The 17,500-nt window shown below is 40.2% G+C and overlaps 1 protein-coding gene across 1 annotated transcript in view; it reads left to right on the forward strand.

The window, feature by feature from the left end:
- The first annotated feature begins 293 nt into the window (after positions 1 to 293).
- Positions 294 to 17,500, forward strand: part of LOC311499970 (E3 ubiquitin-protein ligase NEURL1-like) — a 28,676-nt gene continuing 11,469 nt past the window's right edge. Inside the window, exons 1-3 of the mRNA XM_084561123.1 lie at positions 294 to 530; positions 5,303 to 5,544; positions 6,775 to 7,096. Of these exons, the coding sequence (XP_084417249.1) occupies positions 497 to 530; positions 5,303 to 5,544; positions 6,775 to 7,096 (598 nt within the window). The 5' untranslated portion in view covers positions 294 to 496. The remainder of the gene's footprint in view (positions 531 to 5,302; positions 5,545 to 6,774; positions 7,097 to 17,500) is intronic.

Below are 17,500 nucleotides of genomic sequence, written 5' to 3' on the forward strand. Positions count from 1 at the left end.
AAAAAAAATCACCATATCATTTATATAGACTGTAGATCAGCACCAATGAGGACCTGATACAAATTATACAGATATTAAACTCAAAAGACAAAACTTATGGTATTAAATGCACAGGTCGGGGGATAAGAGACATCTAAGTGTAATAATACTGAAAGTAGCTACTCTTGGAGTCCTCTGTTTGGTGACTACAGCGTCACCAAAGACAGCTCCACCTCCACTACCACCTTTTATGTTAATTTCAGCGTGATCTCTGCAAGGGCTGGAGAGAGCCGCCTGCGCGCTGGATCTTATCGGCTGCTGCCTGCCGCTTGATGTCGACGAGGCTTTGGACGGACACAACCTGCCGCTAAAACACTGTCGGGACTTCTTTTTGCGCGCGTGTGTGTGTAAATGAACGGCGTCGTGTGCGCAGAATGTCGCCGCTGAGGACGCGCAGCTGAACACCGTGGATCCAGCTGGTAGTTAGAGAGGAGGAGAACGCACCTTGCATCCAGCCATGGGAGGTCAGATCACCAGAAATACCTTCTACGGTAAGGACATCTGTCATCGCGGGTACAGGAGACTCCGTGTCGGTTGTTTAATGCCTAATAAATCTGGAGATAATATAATAGACATACTAATCGTGCCTGTGCTGCCGGCGTGCATGCAAACTGTGGGCGTTCTGGTAAACCTAAAATAAATGATAAGTGAAAGCTTTAGTTTAGTTTAAGCACCGTTTATAAGTCAGGACTGGCTTAGAATAAAACGATATTATGATTTTAAAACGTGATAACCCTCTTAAACGAAATGAACATCCAAGAGATGCAAGATCTTCGTCTTCTTCCAGCCTAAATTGCGGTTAAAAAAAACTAAACAGGACCAACTGAACCAACTTTTCTTGTTATTTGTTTGTCTCTTTAGCCTACTGATGAAAGTGAAACAGTGGTGATTATTATCTAGTAGTCACAGATGCATTTGGAATCCATTTCACATATTTGATTCTGTTTTCTGGCCCACTATTTAATACTCTGGGAAAACAATTTAAAGTTAGAGTTTCTTTTTTTTTTTAACTTAAGTTGGAATGAAATAACATATAGCCTTTGTTTTAATGTGCTTTTTTACATTGGTAAATACACCCAACATGCACATATAATAAAACTTATCTCCGATACTGATGGATTGAAATGTGCTCATCACCATAAATAAGTTTAATGTGATTGTGATAACAAGTTTGCTTGACTCATTATTGCCAGTTTCCACTATAACAGCTGATAATTATTTAACAGTTCTCGAGTTATTCGTGAGTTGGAGACTCTCAACTGTGAGGATTTGCTTCGTTTCTCTGGTTTAGACATGTTACATTGAATAACTTTGGGCTTTTAAACTTTTTTGATGAAAAAAATAATTGATTCGTTAAGGATCAGATAATAATGGCTGGATTCATAATAATTAGCTCAGGCTGTAATGATTCTAACTGTCGTGTTTCAGTGGGTTTTCTTGTTGGGCGTATAGTGTTTCGATGACGTTAGCCTTCAGTTGCTTTTTCATTTCGAGTCAGTGCGATTATGTTAACTGATATACATCACACTGCCATTCAGACGTCTCCTCTTCCAGATGGACAGATGGACGCGAGCCAGTGCATAAAGTCACTTTTCCCCTTTCACTGCTAGGGGTCACTGGTGTGAAATAACGATACAGGTGCAGACAAGGGCGCTGTGAGAAATTCTTGGCCCTCTGACAAGAGCTCAGTCAGGACCCTGAAAATGTAAACATCCATAATCTCCGTCATGTAGCAGGGCCCTCGTCGAGCTCAAGGGCCTCGTGAATCATTCAGCTCTCGCTTCTCCCCATTTGGTAAACCTGCACGATTGTATTGATGATATTTAGACGTCACAGTGCGACGTTGGCAAAGAGGTTGAAGCGTGTTTCAAGATGATTAGTCTTAAGCGTTGAATGCTTTTAAAGTTTTTAATGATGATCCCAGAGCAGACATTCAAGATGGGACAATAAGCTTTTGTTTCCTTGTTCAGTGACATGTGTTTCAGTTTTGTTGGAGAGTACCTGTAGAATAAACAGCATTCAGGATCATTGTTGTCAGAGCAGCAGTGACTAACTGATAAGTAGGTCAGCAGTAAATTACAGTAATACTCAACTATTCTGATAATCAGTTAATCGATTTTTGAAAATGAACAAAGTCTTTGGTTCCACCTCCTCAAATGTGAATATTTTCTGTTAGTTTACACCACCCTGACGATAAATTCATTATCTTGCGACTGTTAGTTAGACAAAACAAGACACTTGAAGAGGCTTTGTGAAATTGTGATTAGATAATTTCATTATTTTCTAGACTAAATCACCAAGTCACTCTAAACTTTACACCATATTACATTACAACATACAGCATAGACACAGTCAAGCACACCTGTTTGCAGTAAAAGTAATCTCTGCTTCTTTAGTTTCTTCAGTGAAACAAAGCAAAAATAATCTTTTAAGCCAATGACATCACCTCACTTAAAGAAATAAAACTATATTTTGAATGGATAAAGCAATCACCACTGTGTGCAGGACAAACCCTGTTTGTTTTGGTGACTATGACTAACTATGACTATAATGACAAACTTTATCAAACTTTTTCATTCTCGTATTATATAATAAAACACAATAGACACTTTAAAGAGAACAGTTCACTGGGGTGGCCTTGGTCACAGCACTGTCTCTTGTGGGAAAATGTTTTAAAACTTAAAACAACATTTGTTAACCTCTTATTGAATCCACACAAGCTATGACATGTTTGCAAAAGCTGAAAGCATACACATGCCCTCTGGCTCTTTAGGATGCCTTTGAGTGTTTGTCTTGTGAGAGAGGGCCACAGAGCCTTGATACTAACGTCACACCGCATTAGGGCAGCCGTTGAGGTTTCTTAGCGAGGCCGGGCCTCGGGGATAAAACACAGAGGAGCGTAGGAGGCCAGGTGACGCTGGCCAGGGCCACTCATTGTCTGTCTTTGTCCTTTCCAATTAATGGCCGCAAAGGCAGTCGCATTGTGTGCGGTGGTGCATTAAGTAACATTATCCTTCCTTAAGTTGCTCATCTGACGTTTGTCATGGCACCTATTTTTTCATCATGGCGGCACTGTTTACCCTGGCATCTCTGTCAGGTTGCATGACTTTTTAAACACACTTCAACAGCCAGTGTATCATCAGCACTTTTTGCTCTAGCAAGCTGTCATATAAGTCATAAGTTTCATTATATGTACAGTAAATCAAAAGTGGTAATTTTATTTATTGTTTTATTTACTTATTTGACTTTCAGAACTTATAAAGTCCCCCAAATTCACCCTAAACTGCCTGGGGTGCAGAAATAAAGATTCTCCTGAAAAAAAAGTAGGGGGAATTCAATTTCACAGCGGCAGAAATAGTATTAACATAGTGAGAATGAAAGAATATACTGGATCCTCTGGGTAGATGCTGAGGCATAAAAATGACTACGTTGTCTGCAGAGGCCTGTGAGGTGTTGCTTCTGTTTTCAGACTTCACAGGAAACACTCTATTCAGTCTCGGGCCAGGCCACTGATGGAGTACAATACAGTCCTGTACTGTTTTCCTGAAGACATCACGTCTGACGTGACATCATGGATGCAATATGGTTGAAGGATTTGTTATGACTTCATTTAAGACCTCTGTTGTGCACAGAGCACAATTCCACATTGTTCTGCGACGACAAGAGCATGCGAGGAGCTTAACAAATACACTGCACTGAGCCCAGAACACTTGGCAGAGCTTCTCCGATTGTGATTCGAACGGGAAAGTCAGAAATATGTGACAGCGATGCCCAGTTCAGAACATCTGTATTTGCCTTTTTAACCTCTAAAGTTTAACCTTCTTTTGCATCGATCCTGTCTTCAGTCATGTCTAATACCTTTTCTGTGATGTTGTAATAAACCTGGCTTCAGATGTCACGTGATCACCCGTTTCCAATCCCGACAGCCTTAACTGATTTGTCTCCAGGGTACATTAAACCTCTTGACCCTCCAAGGTCAATCAAGGGAAAGCAGGAATAGGCGTCTCCAAGCAGTGGCTCATACACTCTCTCACAGACAAACACAAGCAGCTCCGTTTTAGGTGTGAAAATAAAACCACTTCTCAAGTATGAACAAGTGTTAATTAGGCTTAAATTATTTACTTGGCTTCCAGTCTTGGCAGATTGTCTGTATTTTATCCAAACCTTTATATGTGACTGTAGAAATGTACAAAGCTGTATCAAATCACATGACTGGATGACATTTATCTATGTCATCAGTCAAATAAAAACACAAAACCCTGCCTTACATTTAATGAGAGCCCAAAGTCTGTGAGAAAACACCTCCTCCACTAAACCGCAGTGACCTTGGTGTTGCGGTTTGAAGAGGAATGTGGAAACAAGAGTCGGGAGAGTTGATTCAAATGAAAGGGAGTGAGGGTGAAAATGGGCTCATGATGACTTTGAGCAAATCCTTTATCAGTCTAAAACCCCCCAAAAAGATGTTTAGCTCTATCATCCGTCTGGAACAGTCATTCACATTTTCACATGGGAAAAAATCTAAAAGCTCTGTTGCGTACTGTGAGTCACCGTGTACCTGTGGGCCTCATTTTGCCAGTACATGGAGTGCATTTCGCAGCAGTGATTACTATTTTGACTCTCAGGCCTTAAAATGGTGATTGATGTACGCTCATTAAAACATGAGCCATGACATGTTAACAGCCATTCTTTGCTATTACTGGATAGCTGAACATACACACATCAGGAACTCATGTAAGATCCCGAAGGTCATTTTCTTGTTTTCTTGTAATGCCTTTTTTTCCCCCTCATCTTCCTCCTCCTCCTCCTCCTGCTTCCTTTGCGGATTTCACTTATCATTATACAAATTAAACACAAATTAAACGCAAATCGGTTTGAAATCTGGCAAGATGTAGAATAACAAAAAGGAACTGGTGTTACCGGAAACGACCGTTTTACTGAAAATTAGACCGTTTTGCAGCTGCATTGTTCTGCTTAATTACGTAACAAGGGAGCAATTCTGTGTTTGGGTTGTTGTTTTTTTCAGCCAAGAGGACATTTTGCATGTAATTTACCTTTAGTTTACCCAGTAGGTGTGTGATTTTGCTGTGCCACCTCTACAAAAAAAAAAACAGAAACCCCCAGATTATTTACATGCAAGTTGGATGTTAACAGGAGGAGGCAAGATACATGAGAGAAGGTGAAAACCTCAAGTTGTCCGTGTTTTATTTAAAATGTGTGCATTTTACGGAAAACTGAAGTTGCGTCTCATCTAATCTCTGCATAGACTCTCTGAACGGGCCGTTTGAAGCAACGTCCCACCGATGCCACCACAAGCCCAAACGCTGCCTGCCCATTCAGCCATGTGGAAGTTTGTCGTCCTTCCCCCTGCTATTCCACCCCAGCACCAAGGGTTCACAGATCGTCATGGACATGTCCCAGAGGACCGTCAAGAGACAAGCCAGCTTCTGCAACGCCATAACCTTCAGCAACAGGCCTATTGCTGTGTATGAGCAAGTTCGACTGAAGGTAAACAGTACACTATTTTGGGACCGGAGAATGCAACATGTACACAGTGGGGGAAAATCCCAACGTTCTACAGACTAAAAATCCCTGGTTTAAAAATTGCCCCAGTACAGGACTAGAGCACAACCAGTCATAGTCTTAGTGTTGGCTTCCATCATTTCTTTGAAAAAAAAAAACAACACATTCCAAAACTATACTGCACCAGTTTCTTGAAGTCTAATGCAGTTAATAATCTAGTTCGTAATATTAGTATGTACCATCAAGAAGACACAAATTATGACTGTGATAAAAAGGAGTCCTTTTTTCTCTGCCTCTCCCACTCATTCTGTCAGCATGTTTTTATTTTTCTTCTCACTCCCAGTCTCCCACACTTCATCCCCCTTCTTAGCTCTCCTGTTTTGATTTTCTCTCTTTTCTCTCTCTCTGCTCTTGTGTGGGCCAAAGCGGCAGCAGCTTAGAACGAGTTTCCACTTCACCTATCAGGCCATCTATGTCTCGAAAGTGAGAGAGCAGGGCAAGCACTGCCATGTGAGGAATACTGTTATCTTGCACAGTAAATGCAAGGTAAATAGGGGTTCGAAACAAGACAAAAATCGTTTGCAGGTGATAAACATACCAAGGTAGCCAGTCTTGAAACAGACATTGTTGTTTTTAGGCTGGATAGTGGTTTTGCTCTGTGGATGGGAATGTTGTTCTGTCAGTTGTTCCAGACTGAAATATCTCAGCAACTATTGGATGGCTTGCCATGGAATTTGGTACAGACATATCTCTTAATGTTTCATCTACTGCCATCATATGATCACATCTGACTAAGGGACTACTTTATGACCAAAATCCCTCAAGCCTCTTGGTATTCTCACTAGCTTTAGCTTTAGTATTTCTAATTAGCATGCTAAGATACTATGGTGTTGATTATTAATTACACCTACTATCAATCCAGCCAGGAGACAGAGGAAGTCAGTAGATGATTGAGGCTGTAATTGTTAGTGTGAAAACGAATACAGCCGAGGTGTGAAAAATTACCCACATACAAGTTCCGGATGGGGTAAATTAATCACTAAGCAGTGCAGGTAATGTTAACATCATGTCACCTCTAGGGAAAAATTTCCAGTCCAAATTGGGCTTTATTTTGTTCGTCTTATAGTTTATTTAACAAAGAGATGCTTTGATGTAAAGATCAGTAAAGAGCTGATGCATTGATCATTCTTCATGTTTAAAACATGTACTTTACAGATCACTAAAAAGCAGTGCTGCTGGAGTGGTGCTCTGCGTCTTGGTTTTACATCTAAAGACCCATCAAGGATCAATCCAGACACCTTGCCCAAGTATGCCTGCCCCGATCTGGTCTCGCAGAGCGGCTTCTGGGCTAAAGCTCTGCCCGAGGAGCTCTCCAATGAGGGAAACGTCATCTCTTTCTGGGTGGACAAGAAGGGCCGGGTGTTCTACCGAATCAACGACTCCAGCCCCATGCTATTCTTCAGCGGGGTACATGTCTCTGAACCTCTGTGGGCTCTCATAGACGTCTATGGCCTAACCAGGGGGGTCCAGCTGCTAGGTGAGTCTTGTATTCAGAGACAGGTCCTTTCTGAGAAATGCAGATTTTGAACTGTGCTCCAATATTTCTTTTCTTTCTTGACTGATTTCTATCGCGCTTGGATTCTGCCCGTTGGGATTCAGTGTCCATATGCGAGTTCAGTCCAGATCATAATATCTCAAGATTAATTAGATGAATATCCATGAAATTAGTAGCAGGCATTAATTGTCCGCAGAAGATTAATCCTAATTCCTTTGACCCTAAGTGGTCGTAATAATTATAATCATGTAAAAATGCAAAATCCAAAACATTTCCATGGGTTCCAGATGTGCTTTATACAGAGTTTAGAGCTAAACATGTGAAATATGCTACGGTAAGATGGCAGACATTATACTGCTATATGGTATATCAGCCAGAATTAAGCTCACAGCACCTTTGTTCCTCAGTACAGCCTCACAAAGCCAATAGCAAAGCTGTAAACTCTTTGTCTTTTTGCTATACCGCTCTGGAAACCATTCTGTATCTGATGTTTTTCAGTGTGAGTGATTAAAAGGTGATGTTACTTACAGCTGCACTAGTTTTCCCACACCGACCAAATCGCTCAGTGGAAAAAGATGGTGGGCGATAAGTTAGATTGTATAGTTACCACGGTTGTTAGTATCAAAGAAATTTGCCTGAAGGGAGAATTTCAAAATGTCTGAAATCCTTTCTAACAAGTCCTCTGTGCTGTTTAAAGGGTCATTACATCAAAGAAATTAGAAGCAAACAGGTCCTTCCCAATTATTAACAGCAGTTTCACCAAACTGAACCGCCTGAAGTATGTTTGGACTTGGATTAACATGCATTTACGATACACATCGTGCACGTAAATAGCTGTCTCTAGTTTTGAAAACAATACAAAACTATGCAAACTAGATGAATTGGATTCTTTGTGGATGCCTCGGGACTTATTTATAACCATTTCCAAGAAATGCGCCGCCTCTCTCTAAAGAATAGAGGCTGTCAGCACCGTTAATAAAAATAGAAGAGGCTCCCATATTTTGTAGATAGTGCCATTTAACCTCATTTCTTGCGGTGTGGTTGACAGCGAGAAGCGTGCTATCTCGTGATGGGCTGTTTGGTATCCAGCGCCAGAGTGCGACTATCTGGGGTTCACTGGCCTCGTGGTGCTGACCAGCACATAGCTCTTGTCAAAGAACAAGAGCGGTGTGTTGGTCATCCCAAGAGGACAGACAAGAGGAGGGATGATGTCAGGTAATTACATGTCTCTTCCAGGGGAATGTCTCACTCTTTGAATCCAAGTATGAATTTGACTTTATTTGAGTGTCGTGTTCCCTGAATGCTATGGTATAGTCACAGAAATGTTCCATTGTACAATTTAAACCAGGATTTTCTGGAATGCATTGTTGTACTTTATGCAATCTTTGCCTGTGAATGAGGCCAGGAGCCCTAAATCCCACTGTTTCTACTCTGGTTTTCCCACATCGATCATTTTTATCCCCACATCGATGGCTTAAACCGAAAAGCCTCGGCCCTCAGTCAGCTGAAGGATCACTTGGCTATCAGCTTTCTTCTATAGCCTGAGAGCGTCACTACTCGAGAGCATGGTGTATCTCAAAGGCCCCAGTATTGTTTTAGGAGTTGGCTGCAGTTCAGCAAACACTTAGTGTCTGAAATATGGGCGGACACATCAAAGTCTGGTGTTGTGAACTGGCACGTATTTTCCTTTAACAGAAGGGTGCATTTTGATTCTTAATGATGCTTACACTGGTCTGAAATTAATTCTACACCAGCTGATAAAACGAATCAAATTTCACCTGTTGTGGGCTTATTATCACACAATCTACCCAGGTGGATATTATAGATATTCTTTTTTTTAAACAAATGGAGCATAGAGCTGTGAACAGGCTCTGTGGAGTGTGGAGAATGGCTTGGTTAGCTGACCTTGATTTGGCTTTTGAGATAAATGTGCAAGACAGTAAAAATATAAGGCAGAAAAAGTTGTGATAAGCTTGTTGACTTAGGTATTATGCGCTGCTGAGTCAGTGGGATAATGTGTTTCAAGAGTTTTATGTTTATTAAAGGGGCACTCTGCCAATTTTGCACAGGTAGATCAATGTACTTATCACTAAGAGTTTTCTGTGGCTCCGATGGGAGCTTTTTAAAAGGGCTGTCCACCGATTTAGCATTTACAGTTGTAGTAAAATCACTGCAGTTCTTGGCTGATAAGGGTATGCTTTGCTCGTGGCAGCTAATGTAGCCTCGAGCTGCTAGGGCTCCAGATAAGATGAGGTGCAAGCAACACTAATTCCAGTGACATCCCCTTGAAGTAATTTATAAGATATTTCAGAGCTCCTTCACATCCACCAGACAGTTACATTGACCCGTTCATGAATGCATGAGTGCTTCCCAAAACTGGTAAACACACTTTTATGTGCAGAATTGCTGAAGTCAACTTTCAGATTTGCATTATAACTTAGAAATATTTGTTTTGAATGATGTGGGCATTTACCAATAAGGTACGTTATAATGACTGATGGAAAATGCAGGTTTCAGCCTAGGGACTAAAAGCTAGGGACTTTTTGCTGCTTTGGCTTTGACCTGTCTTTGTGTTTTCTCTGTGATTTCCCTTTTGTTCTCATGTTGAGAAAATATATGAATAGTGATTCAGATTCCCACTTTCCCACAACATTCAACTGTTTCTGTAAGCCAAGCCACTCTTGTGTCATGAGCTCATTTCCCATTTGACGCAGCTGACAATTTGGTCGAACCAGCCTTCGCTTTCTTTTATTTTAAGACACATGTCGCAAGCATGACTGTTTCTGATCTCATCCTTCCTGTGAAAAGTTGCCTTTAATATTTCATGGATCAATTATAAAAGTGTCCCATCTCACATGTCAGGAAACATCAGCGTAACTGTCACAGAGATTCCGCAAAGTGCCACCTGAGAATAAACCTCTCGGATGCATCATTGCTATTCTGATAATATGATGTGGTGCTTTGATTATTTGGCTTTCTATGCTAATTACTTCCAAGAAAAAAACAAGTTTTCCAAATTCATTCTGAAGTCATGATGTAGTTGTATATTTTTTCTAAATAAATTCAGTAGCTGTGACCTACTATCCATGGCTACAGTCAAGAGTTTGTTGCTTTTTTTAGCCTGTGGATTATCCGCATCAAACACATGCTCCACAGGATTCTCATACCGTTGCCTCTGTTTGATCTTTTACAACCTTACATGTTGTATTAAGGCATTCGTCAGAGCTGCTATCCATCATCACTTTTTCACTTGTGCCTCTCAATGCAGCCTACTGCCAAACAGTTGCACTGCTATCAGGTCTTATTCTGATGTTTAAGGATCTTTTTAAGTGCAGAGTTGTTTCCTCTCTAGGCTGTTATCAAGGGAGTGCAGTTCAGTAGCTAGCCACCCATGCAGGAAGTCAAAGGTGATCCTGAGATCAGTGCGACTGCTTGAAAGCTGAGATGGTGTTGCGTAAGAGAGGAAGCTAAATTAATCTGCTGAAATCAAACTGAGCCTCAGGGGTTGTCCAGACCAACAATGCTGCCCATGCAATTTAAGAAAGATCTGTTACATCACCACACTTGTCCTACTCACACAGCTATCAATAAAGACTAAAGTGCCTTGCTTGGCTTTTATAGAGAATGGACTGTGCTGTTGAGGATGTGCCGTACTACGCTGAGACACTTTAGCCCTTAGAGGGACTGACAAAAGGTTTCCTCAAGTGTACAATATGTCTCAAGCAATATAACTGTTTTCAAAGCTCAATTCATCAACTGTGCTTTCACAAATGTCTCTGCTTACTGTATTTCTCTGAGCAGCATTAATAACGCACCTGACTTGGGATATAGCTTGTATACAGCTAAAGTTTGAAGGGTTGGTTTTCTTTTATAACTTCTCGTCGTTTGAGTTTTAACAAGTTGTTTGTCACAGATGCTCCAAAAAGCAGGTCACAAACAACTTGCAAGGGTTTTCAGTTTCATTTCCCTGAAGCGAAACACATATGGGAATGGTATACCTTTCTGCAGTCAAAAGCATAATGGGGAATTACAGTGCTCCCTTTACACGTGTATGTCTACAGTTTTAACAGAATGTGTTTGTTTATGGGACAAATCCCGAGAGACCACACAGCATCCTCCGTTTCGCTCAGGTATGATGGATTTCTTCCAAGTTAGATAAGCCGAGCAATTCAAAGGCATCTTTTGATGGATGCAAGATGCTCTACTGGGGGTTTGTTTACTAGAGGTAGATGAGTCACTTAATCACTGACAGAATGGTAGTGATCCGTGAGGCTGGCGTCAGCTAGCATCATCTGCAACCTGTCTCTCCAGTCATTAGAGAAGAATTCAAAATGGCTGCCAAACTGTCAAGAGGCTGTGTACCTCTCAGGTGATTAAGAGGAAGGTGTTGACATCAATCATTTCTGTACACGGGATTGCGGTGCATTAGGCCTGTAGAGCATCACGGAGGGGAAAACCTCCTGCTGTATGCTTTTCATGCTTAATAACATCCTGAGGGACAGAGAAAATCTTTTTAAGACCACTGGCATAGAGTAGATTTTTATCCATGCTAAAAGCATGGCTCTGTGGATGTCAGTGTCATTCTGTCAGTCTGTCTCAACAAATATGGGTTACGTTGCCATGACGTTTTGTACAGCTATTCATACTGTTCAGCCGATGAATACTTTGGTGTCCCACAGCTTACATCTTCTTCAACCAGGTGGATGGATTACCATTAAATATTGTACAAATTTAGCTTGTGCCGCATGCTGATCAGATTGACTATCACAGAGAGAAGACACAACTGCTGACAGCTTTTTTGGATCAGTGATCAACATTCATCAACATAAATTACTCTCCTACTAATTAAAAGCAACCAGGAAAAGGGAAACTTTAAACAGAAAAAGGAGCACACCTCATCCCTTGCCAATCCTGACAAGTGTTCTTCATCGTCCCTATGTCAGCTCCTACTGTCTAGCAATAGGCGTTAGTATCCATGAGCCGTTTTTAAGTACTGAATATGTTTTTGCCTTGGATCCCTGTTGCAATTCACAGCTGAAGCATGAAATTCACTTGTGAATGTATAAACTGTAGATTAAATGTCTGTATTTTATTAAAAAACAAAAAAAGCAGGGATTTCTTCTGAGCTGGAACTGGGAGATATTTAGGACCTTTTCATATGAATAATAAATAATGTGAATCTTGTGTTAAAACTAAAACTGAAACACTGAGTAGTTATCTTTGACTCATACCTGTTTTGGCAACAGATAAAATGATAGCGTGTAAATGGTGAAAAGCTCAAAGCTGCACAAACATGTTGAGTTCCCGGAACCTGATTGTGCTGTCTTTTCCTTTCTTTGTGTCTATTTTTGTCTGTGTTCTCTCGCTGGGCTGCACACTCATTCTTACTTGCTACAGATCTCACAATTGTTTCACCTGTCAACATAGATTATGTGGCCTTTCAAAAGGTTTGAATTACAACCTGTCTCTCCATTTTGTTAATATAGAGACAGATGTAACAATGCTGATAAAAATGGCCCAGAATTTTAAATTCAGTTTCATACTGTATCTTTAATCGGGTTGAGTGTATGCTCTCGTAGAAAGCTGACAATCTGTTTCTACAGGGCTTCATAAAGATGCAGAACTAAACTATTTGGTTAATTTTGATTGATGAAGACACGCGATAGGCCTGAGGGGTCTGATTACCCTGAAGTACTGCAAATGGATGTTGTGCTAATACATTTGATTTCTGGTCTGCTGCTTACAGCCAAATCCTCCAAAAACAATAAACTGGAAATTCAGCATGGTAATAACAATATGCAAAGTCATCAGTCAAAAGTCAGTTTTCAGCCAAAGGCAAACAGCAGACAGTGAGAGAGCAAGGCAAAGAGAAATGTCTGCTTATTATAAACATTTAGTGATTTCCTTGAGCTGAATTCTTTTGGCAGAATTAGACTAAAATCATGAATCATACTACGGCCTGTTGCTCTTTTCTCTCTCCTTTCTTTGACCTTCCTTCTCTGTATAATGATAACACTAATAAATCATAGGAAAAGTGATCTCTTTTCAGGGGACGGGACATTTAAACCTGATTATACTTGCATTTTGATTTTGCAAGACTGTGAACCTTCTTCCAAGTTCTCCTCTTATGGAAATCACTGAAGCCTGTAACTTCTTTCCAGGTCAGTTAGGACCATGTTGATACCTTTTTGGGTAAAAAGTAAAGCTAGAGATTACTGTGATAAGCCTGTAATAAGCCTGTGGTAACCTTGCCCATTTATGAGTGGGTACATTGGCCTCACCTTTCCACTGTGTTTAATGCTAAAACAAAAAATAAACCAATCACAAATCCCTGAGAACAGCCTTAACATGATAACTTTATCCGATAAATCTAATCTTTTTTTTATTTAAAATACTGAGAAAAGTAAGAAAGACAGTGCAGTATTTCAAATGCAAACTGTGTGTGTGTTTGCAAATGTTTTCAAATGTGGAACTGCATGGTGGTGGATTCATATTGACTGGCATCTGCAGCTGCACATTTGGCACTAAACCCTGATAGAACAGGCAGGTAATTGTGGAACATGAGTCATCTTATTTTTTGTACAACAGAGAGGCGTGTTTACATACTGTGCAGACTTGGGATGCACATGACCTAGATCAACTCAATTTCAAGCAGTTCAAAGGCAGTTCTCATAAATAAACTTTTCATGTTACTGACGGATATATACATACAGCATGGATGCAGAACTTCAGACGAAGTGTTGCCAAGGCTTGTTGATATGCATTGTATTCCAGGAAAATAACAGTCTGTAGTACACTGGCTGTAATCGCTAGGAGAAAAACGTTGGATAAAGGCAACCATGGTAACGGTGGCGGAGGAAGATGCCAGGAAATGGAAATAAATAAATAAATGACAGATTTATGGACACACTAAAATGCAGTATTTTTGGTATGAGGTTTGTGTTCGAGGACTAATTAACTTGCCAACCCCATCATTCTCCTGATCTAGGTAAGGGATATGTAAATAGAGACTAACAGCGAACAGCTTCAGATTTGCTAAGCCACCTTTGAGTGTCACCCTGATTAGAATTTAAGCAAATTTCCTCTGTCAGACAGTTGGCAATAGTGAAACAAGAGGCCTAGTATCTACAATAATTCTGAAGGACTGTCCTTTGACCCAACATCTGCCAGCATGTGCACATCGGGATGAGAGTCCATGTATTTATGAGAGCTCTGTTTCTAGTGATCTCAGGGCTTGGAATTTACTTGATTTGTTGAACCAAAATAAATGCCGCTGGACAGGCTGTTGTGCCTCAGCTGGGATTTAATAAGCCCAGATGGAATTGAACAGATTTGCAGGAAATCAAAATAGAAATCGTAATGGGGCCTGTCAGGTTTGGATCCTTGGGGCTGGTCTGGACAGGGGGAAGCCTTCGCAGAGGAGGCTAATCACTTTCAGATGACCAGAGTCTAGTCCCAGTGAAGATGTGAGCGTGTGCTCTCTTTTCTGTGTATTTCACATCCATCTGTGTAATTCTCTCAGTGGTTCTCTTGATATCACTTTGACCAAAAACAATGAGGTTAATCTATAATTGGAGAAATGTGTTTCAGATTAAGACATTTCATCAACCAGTGTACACCCTGAAGTTACTTAAGACAAGTGGGGCTGTGTAAAAGTGCATGTAGAGACACTTTAGTTGAGTCCGGTTCAGAAGTGGCCTTGGAGAAACTGTGCCCTTTTCCCTTTCACCGCTGCCATTTATCACATCAGCGTGCCCTCTTTCTTTCCACAATAAATTCAGAAACACCGGCACTAAACCAGGAACTTGACATCTCAAAAATGACACATACGCGGCTTTAATTGCACACTGCATCTCAAATATTCAAACTTTTTGGCTTCTCCCATGTATCATTACCGTAGCCCTTTTCCTTCACGCTTACTTGTACTTTCCCTTGGAGCTCAATCTCTTCTTTTTCCTTTGATAAGCAGAGACCATCCCTCTCCTTCCTATGATAGACATATTACACCCTACAGAAATGCCTCTTAATCCTGTTCCACTGGGCCAAGGAATAAACGGAAACCTGCCGCTGTCTGACTAGGAGCGGTTCAAGACTAAAAAAGGCACGAGATATGTGAAAAAAAAAAAATGGTATGGATCAAATTATTAGTGATATCATACACACAGATCTCTCTAAGACGCATTTCAAGATGAGGTGAAGCCAAGCGGTTCCATTTTTTTAAAATGCAATAGTTTATTTTGGCATGCACTCGCAGTAAAACTGGATTTCAGTTTTCAGTTATAACCTGGACATCCTCCTTTGTCAATATCACATTTACTTTCCAGAAACCGGTTCTTCCAGTGAGGGCTTTCTGTGTCTGATGGCTGGAACTTGTTTGAATGTGTAAACCCACAACACATAGAGGGATGTTTATCTGTCAGTGGGCTACTTTCTTAAGCAGGTGTATGTTTTGGCATGGGTTTGATCTGTACTTCCTTGAAGCCAAGAAATTCCTCCATAATGTCCAGCAGGAGTTCAGCAAGTGATTACCTTTTTTTTTTTTTTTTCCCCTCACATAGCTACAATGATAATATAAAGAGCCAAAGCCAAGGGGTCAGCCATTGACCCTGCAGTGTCAGTCTGGTATGTGCTCCTATTTAAATAAGAGTCTTTTCTCTTGAGACTGAATAGAGTTGTTCAAAGACCACTTAATGTTTACTAGGGCAATTTCAGCCTTGCTCTTAATTACATCAGTATTGTTGTTGTGCCTGAAAAAGGTGATTCGGGCTTGCAAATCAAAAGCTTCAGGGACATGAACTTTAAAAATTCAAAGTAGAATATAATTACCACTGGGTTCATTTAATGCTATTAAAACCCACTGGAGCATTGCCAAATGTTAAAACTCAATTGTGCTAGGCTAAGTTGCATTGAGTTTTCTATGGTCCCATGCTTCATTCTCTACATAATTCAGAGGACAAAAGCCAGGACTGCACCTGTGTGGGTGTAGGTCTGGGACATGTTAATGAGAGCAGATTGAGATTTGGTTCCTAATAACAAAAGAGCGTTTTCATGGAGCTATAAGAAGATAGTTTGTTCTTGTGTGTGGTGATTATAAGTGAGTTTTAACCTTGTTTTTCATTTCAATATATATCCATTGCTATTAGTTAATTAAGATGTTATTATTATCTTTTACCACCTAGTCATCAATTAGCCATTTCTCCTTTTTACTGTTTGGGCGCCACTTTTAGCTGGTTACTTCTGGCTATCAGTTTCTTCCTCTTCTCTACACTTTTAGCTATTTAATCATTTGTCTTCTCCTTTTAGCGAACCATTTCAAATACTTGTAATTTTTTAGCTTTTTTAATCACAGATTTTTAACCTTTCATCCATTACTTTTAACATTTGCCCACCAATTAGCCATTTCTCCTAGCTATTTTGACTAAATATAAGCTATTTAAATAATTTACCAATCACATTTGGCCAATAATTTCATCCCCTTATCCATTATTTTAGCTACATTGACACCTCTCCATTAGTTTTAGCAAAAAAGGTCTACGATTTGTCAATCTGTTAGCCATCTATTTCAAAATGTGTCTCCTGCGTTATGCTATTTCAACCATTTACCCATGTCTTTTTGCTATTAGTCATCCTAGCCAGTTTGAGCGTTTAGACATTACTTTTTACCACTTCGTTTTGGCTAGAACCAGACCTAAAACTATTTTGGCGAATTCAACCATTAAGATATTGCTTCTGACATTTACTTTATTAATTTTTGCTCATTACTTTAAACATGTAGCCATCATGGTGTTTCACCTTGCGATTAACAGCAACTTGGATATTGCTGTAAGTCACAACACTTGGTATGTTGTAGCCATCTCTGTCTCATCTCCCGATTTTTTTCAAGTTGGTTAAGTTCTTAGTTTCTCCAAGTACCTCCTGGCAACACCAGAAGTACCCCCTGGGGTAAACGCAGCCATGCTATGAATGCTAGTGTACAAACATAAACGTATATTATTGGATACTAGGGAACATAAATACAGTGTGCGGTGCATTTCAAGCTGTATAATCTCACTGCGTGACTCAAGGATTTTCTTTTTAGTCAAATGTGTGAAATTCTATCCCAGACTCCTCCGAGACTAAACCCAGGAAGAGGTCATACATATTTATTCGGCTCATGTCTTTATCTTTCTTTGTTTTGTCTTCTTTTATCTTTTGTATATCTTTCTTTGTCAATAGATTCAAAGTTCTTTCTAATGTTGCTATTCCCCTCACAGTTTGTTTTGACTGCTGTGCCACTCTCAAAAACAGAAACTACGAACCGCAGGAAGCCGTAATAGCAAGAATAGAAATTATCTCTTGTATCGTGAAGTCGGTTAACTTTGCCTTGAAGATGATAAGGCTGCTAAT

Source organism: Chelon labrosus, assembly GCF_963514085.1.
Source record: "Chelon labrosus genome assembly, chromosome: 15".
Classification (NCBI taxonomy): Eukaryota; Metazoa; Chordata; class Actinopteri; order Mugiliformes; family Mugilidae; genus Chelon; species Chelon labrosus.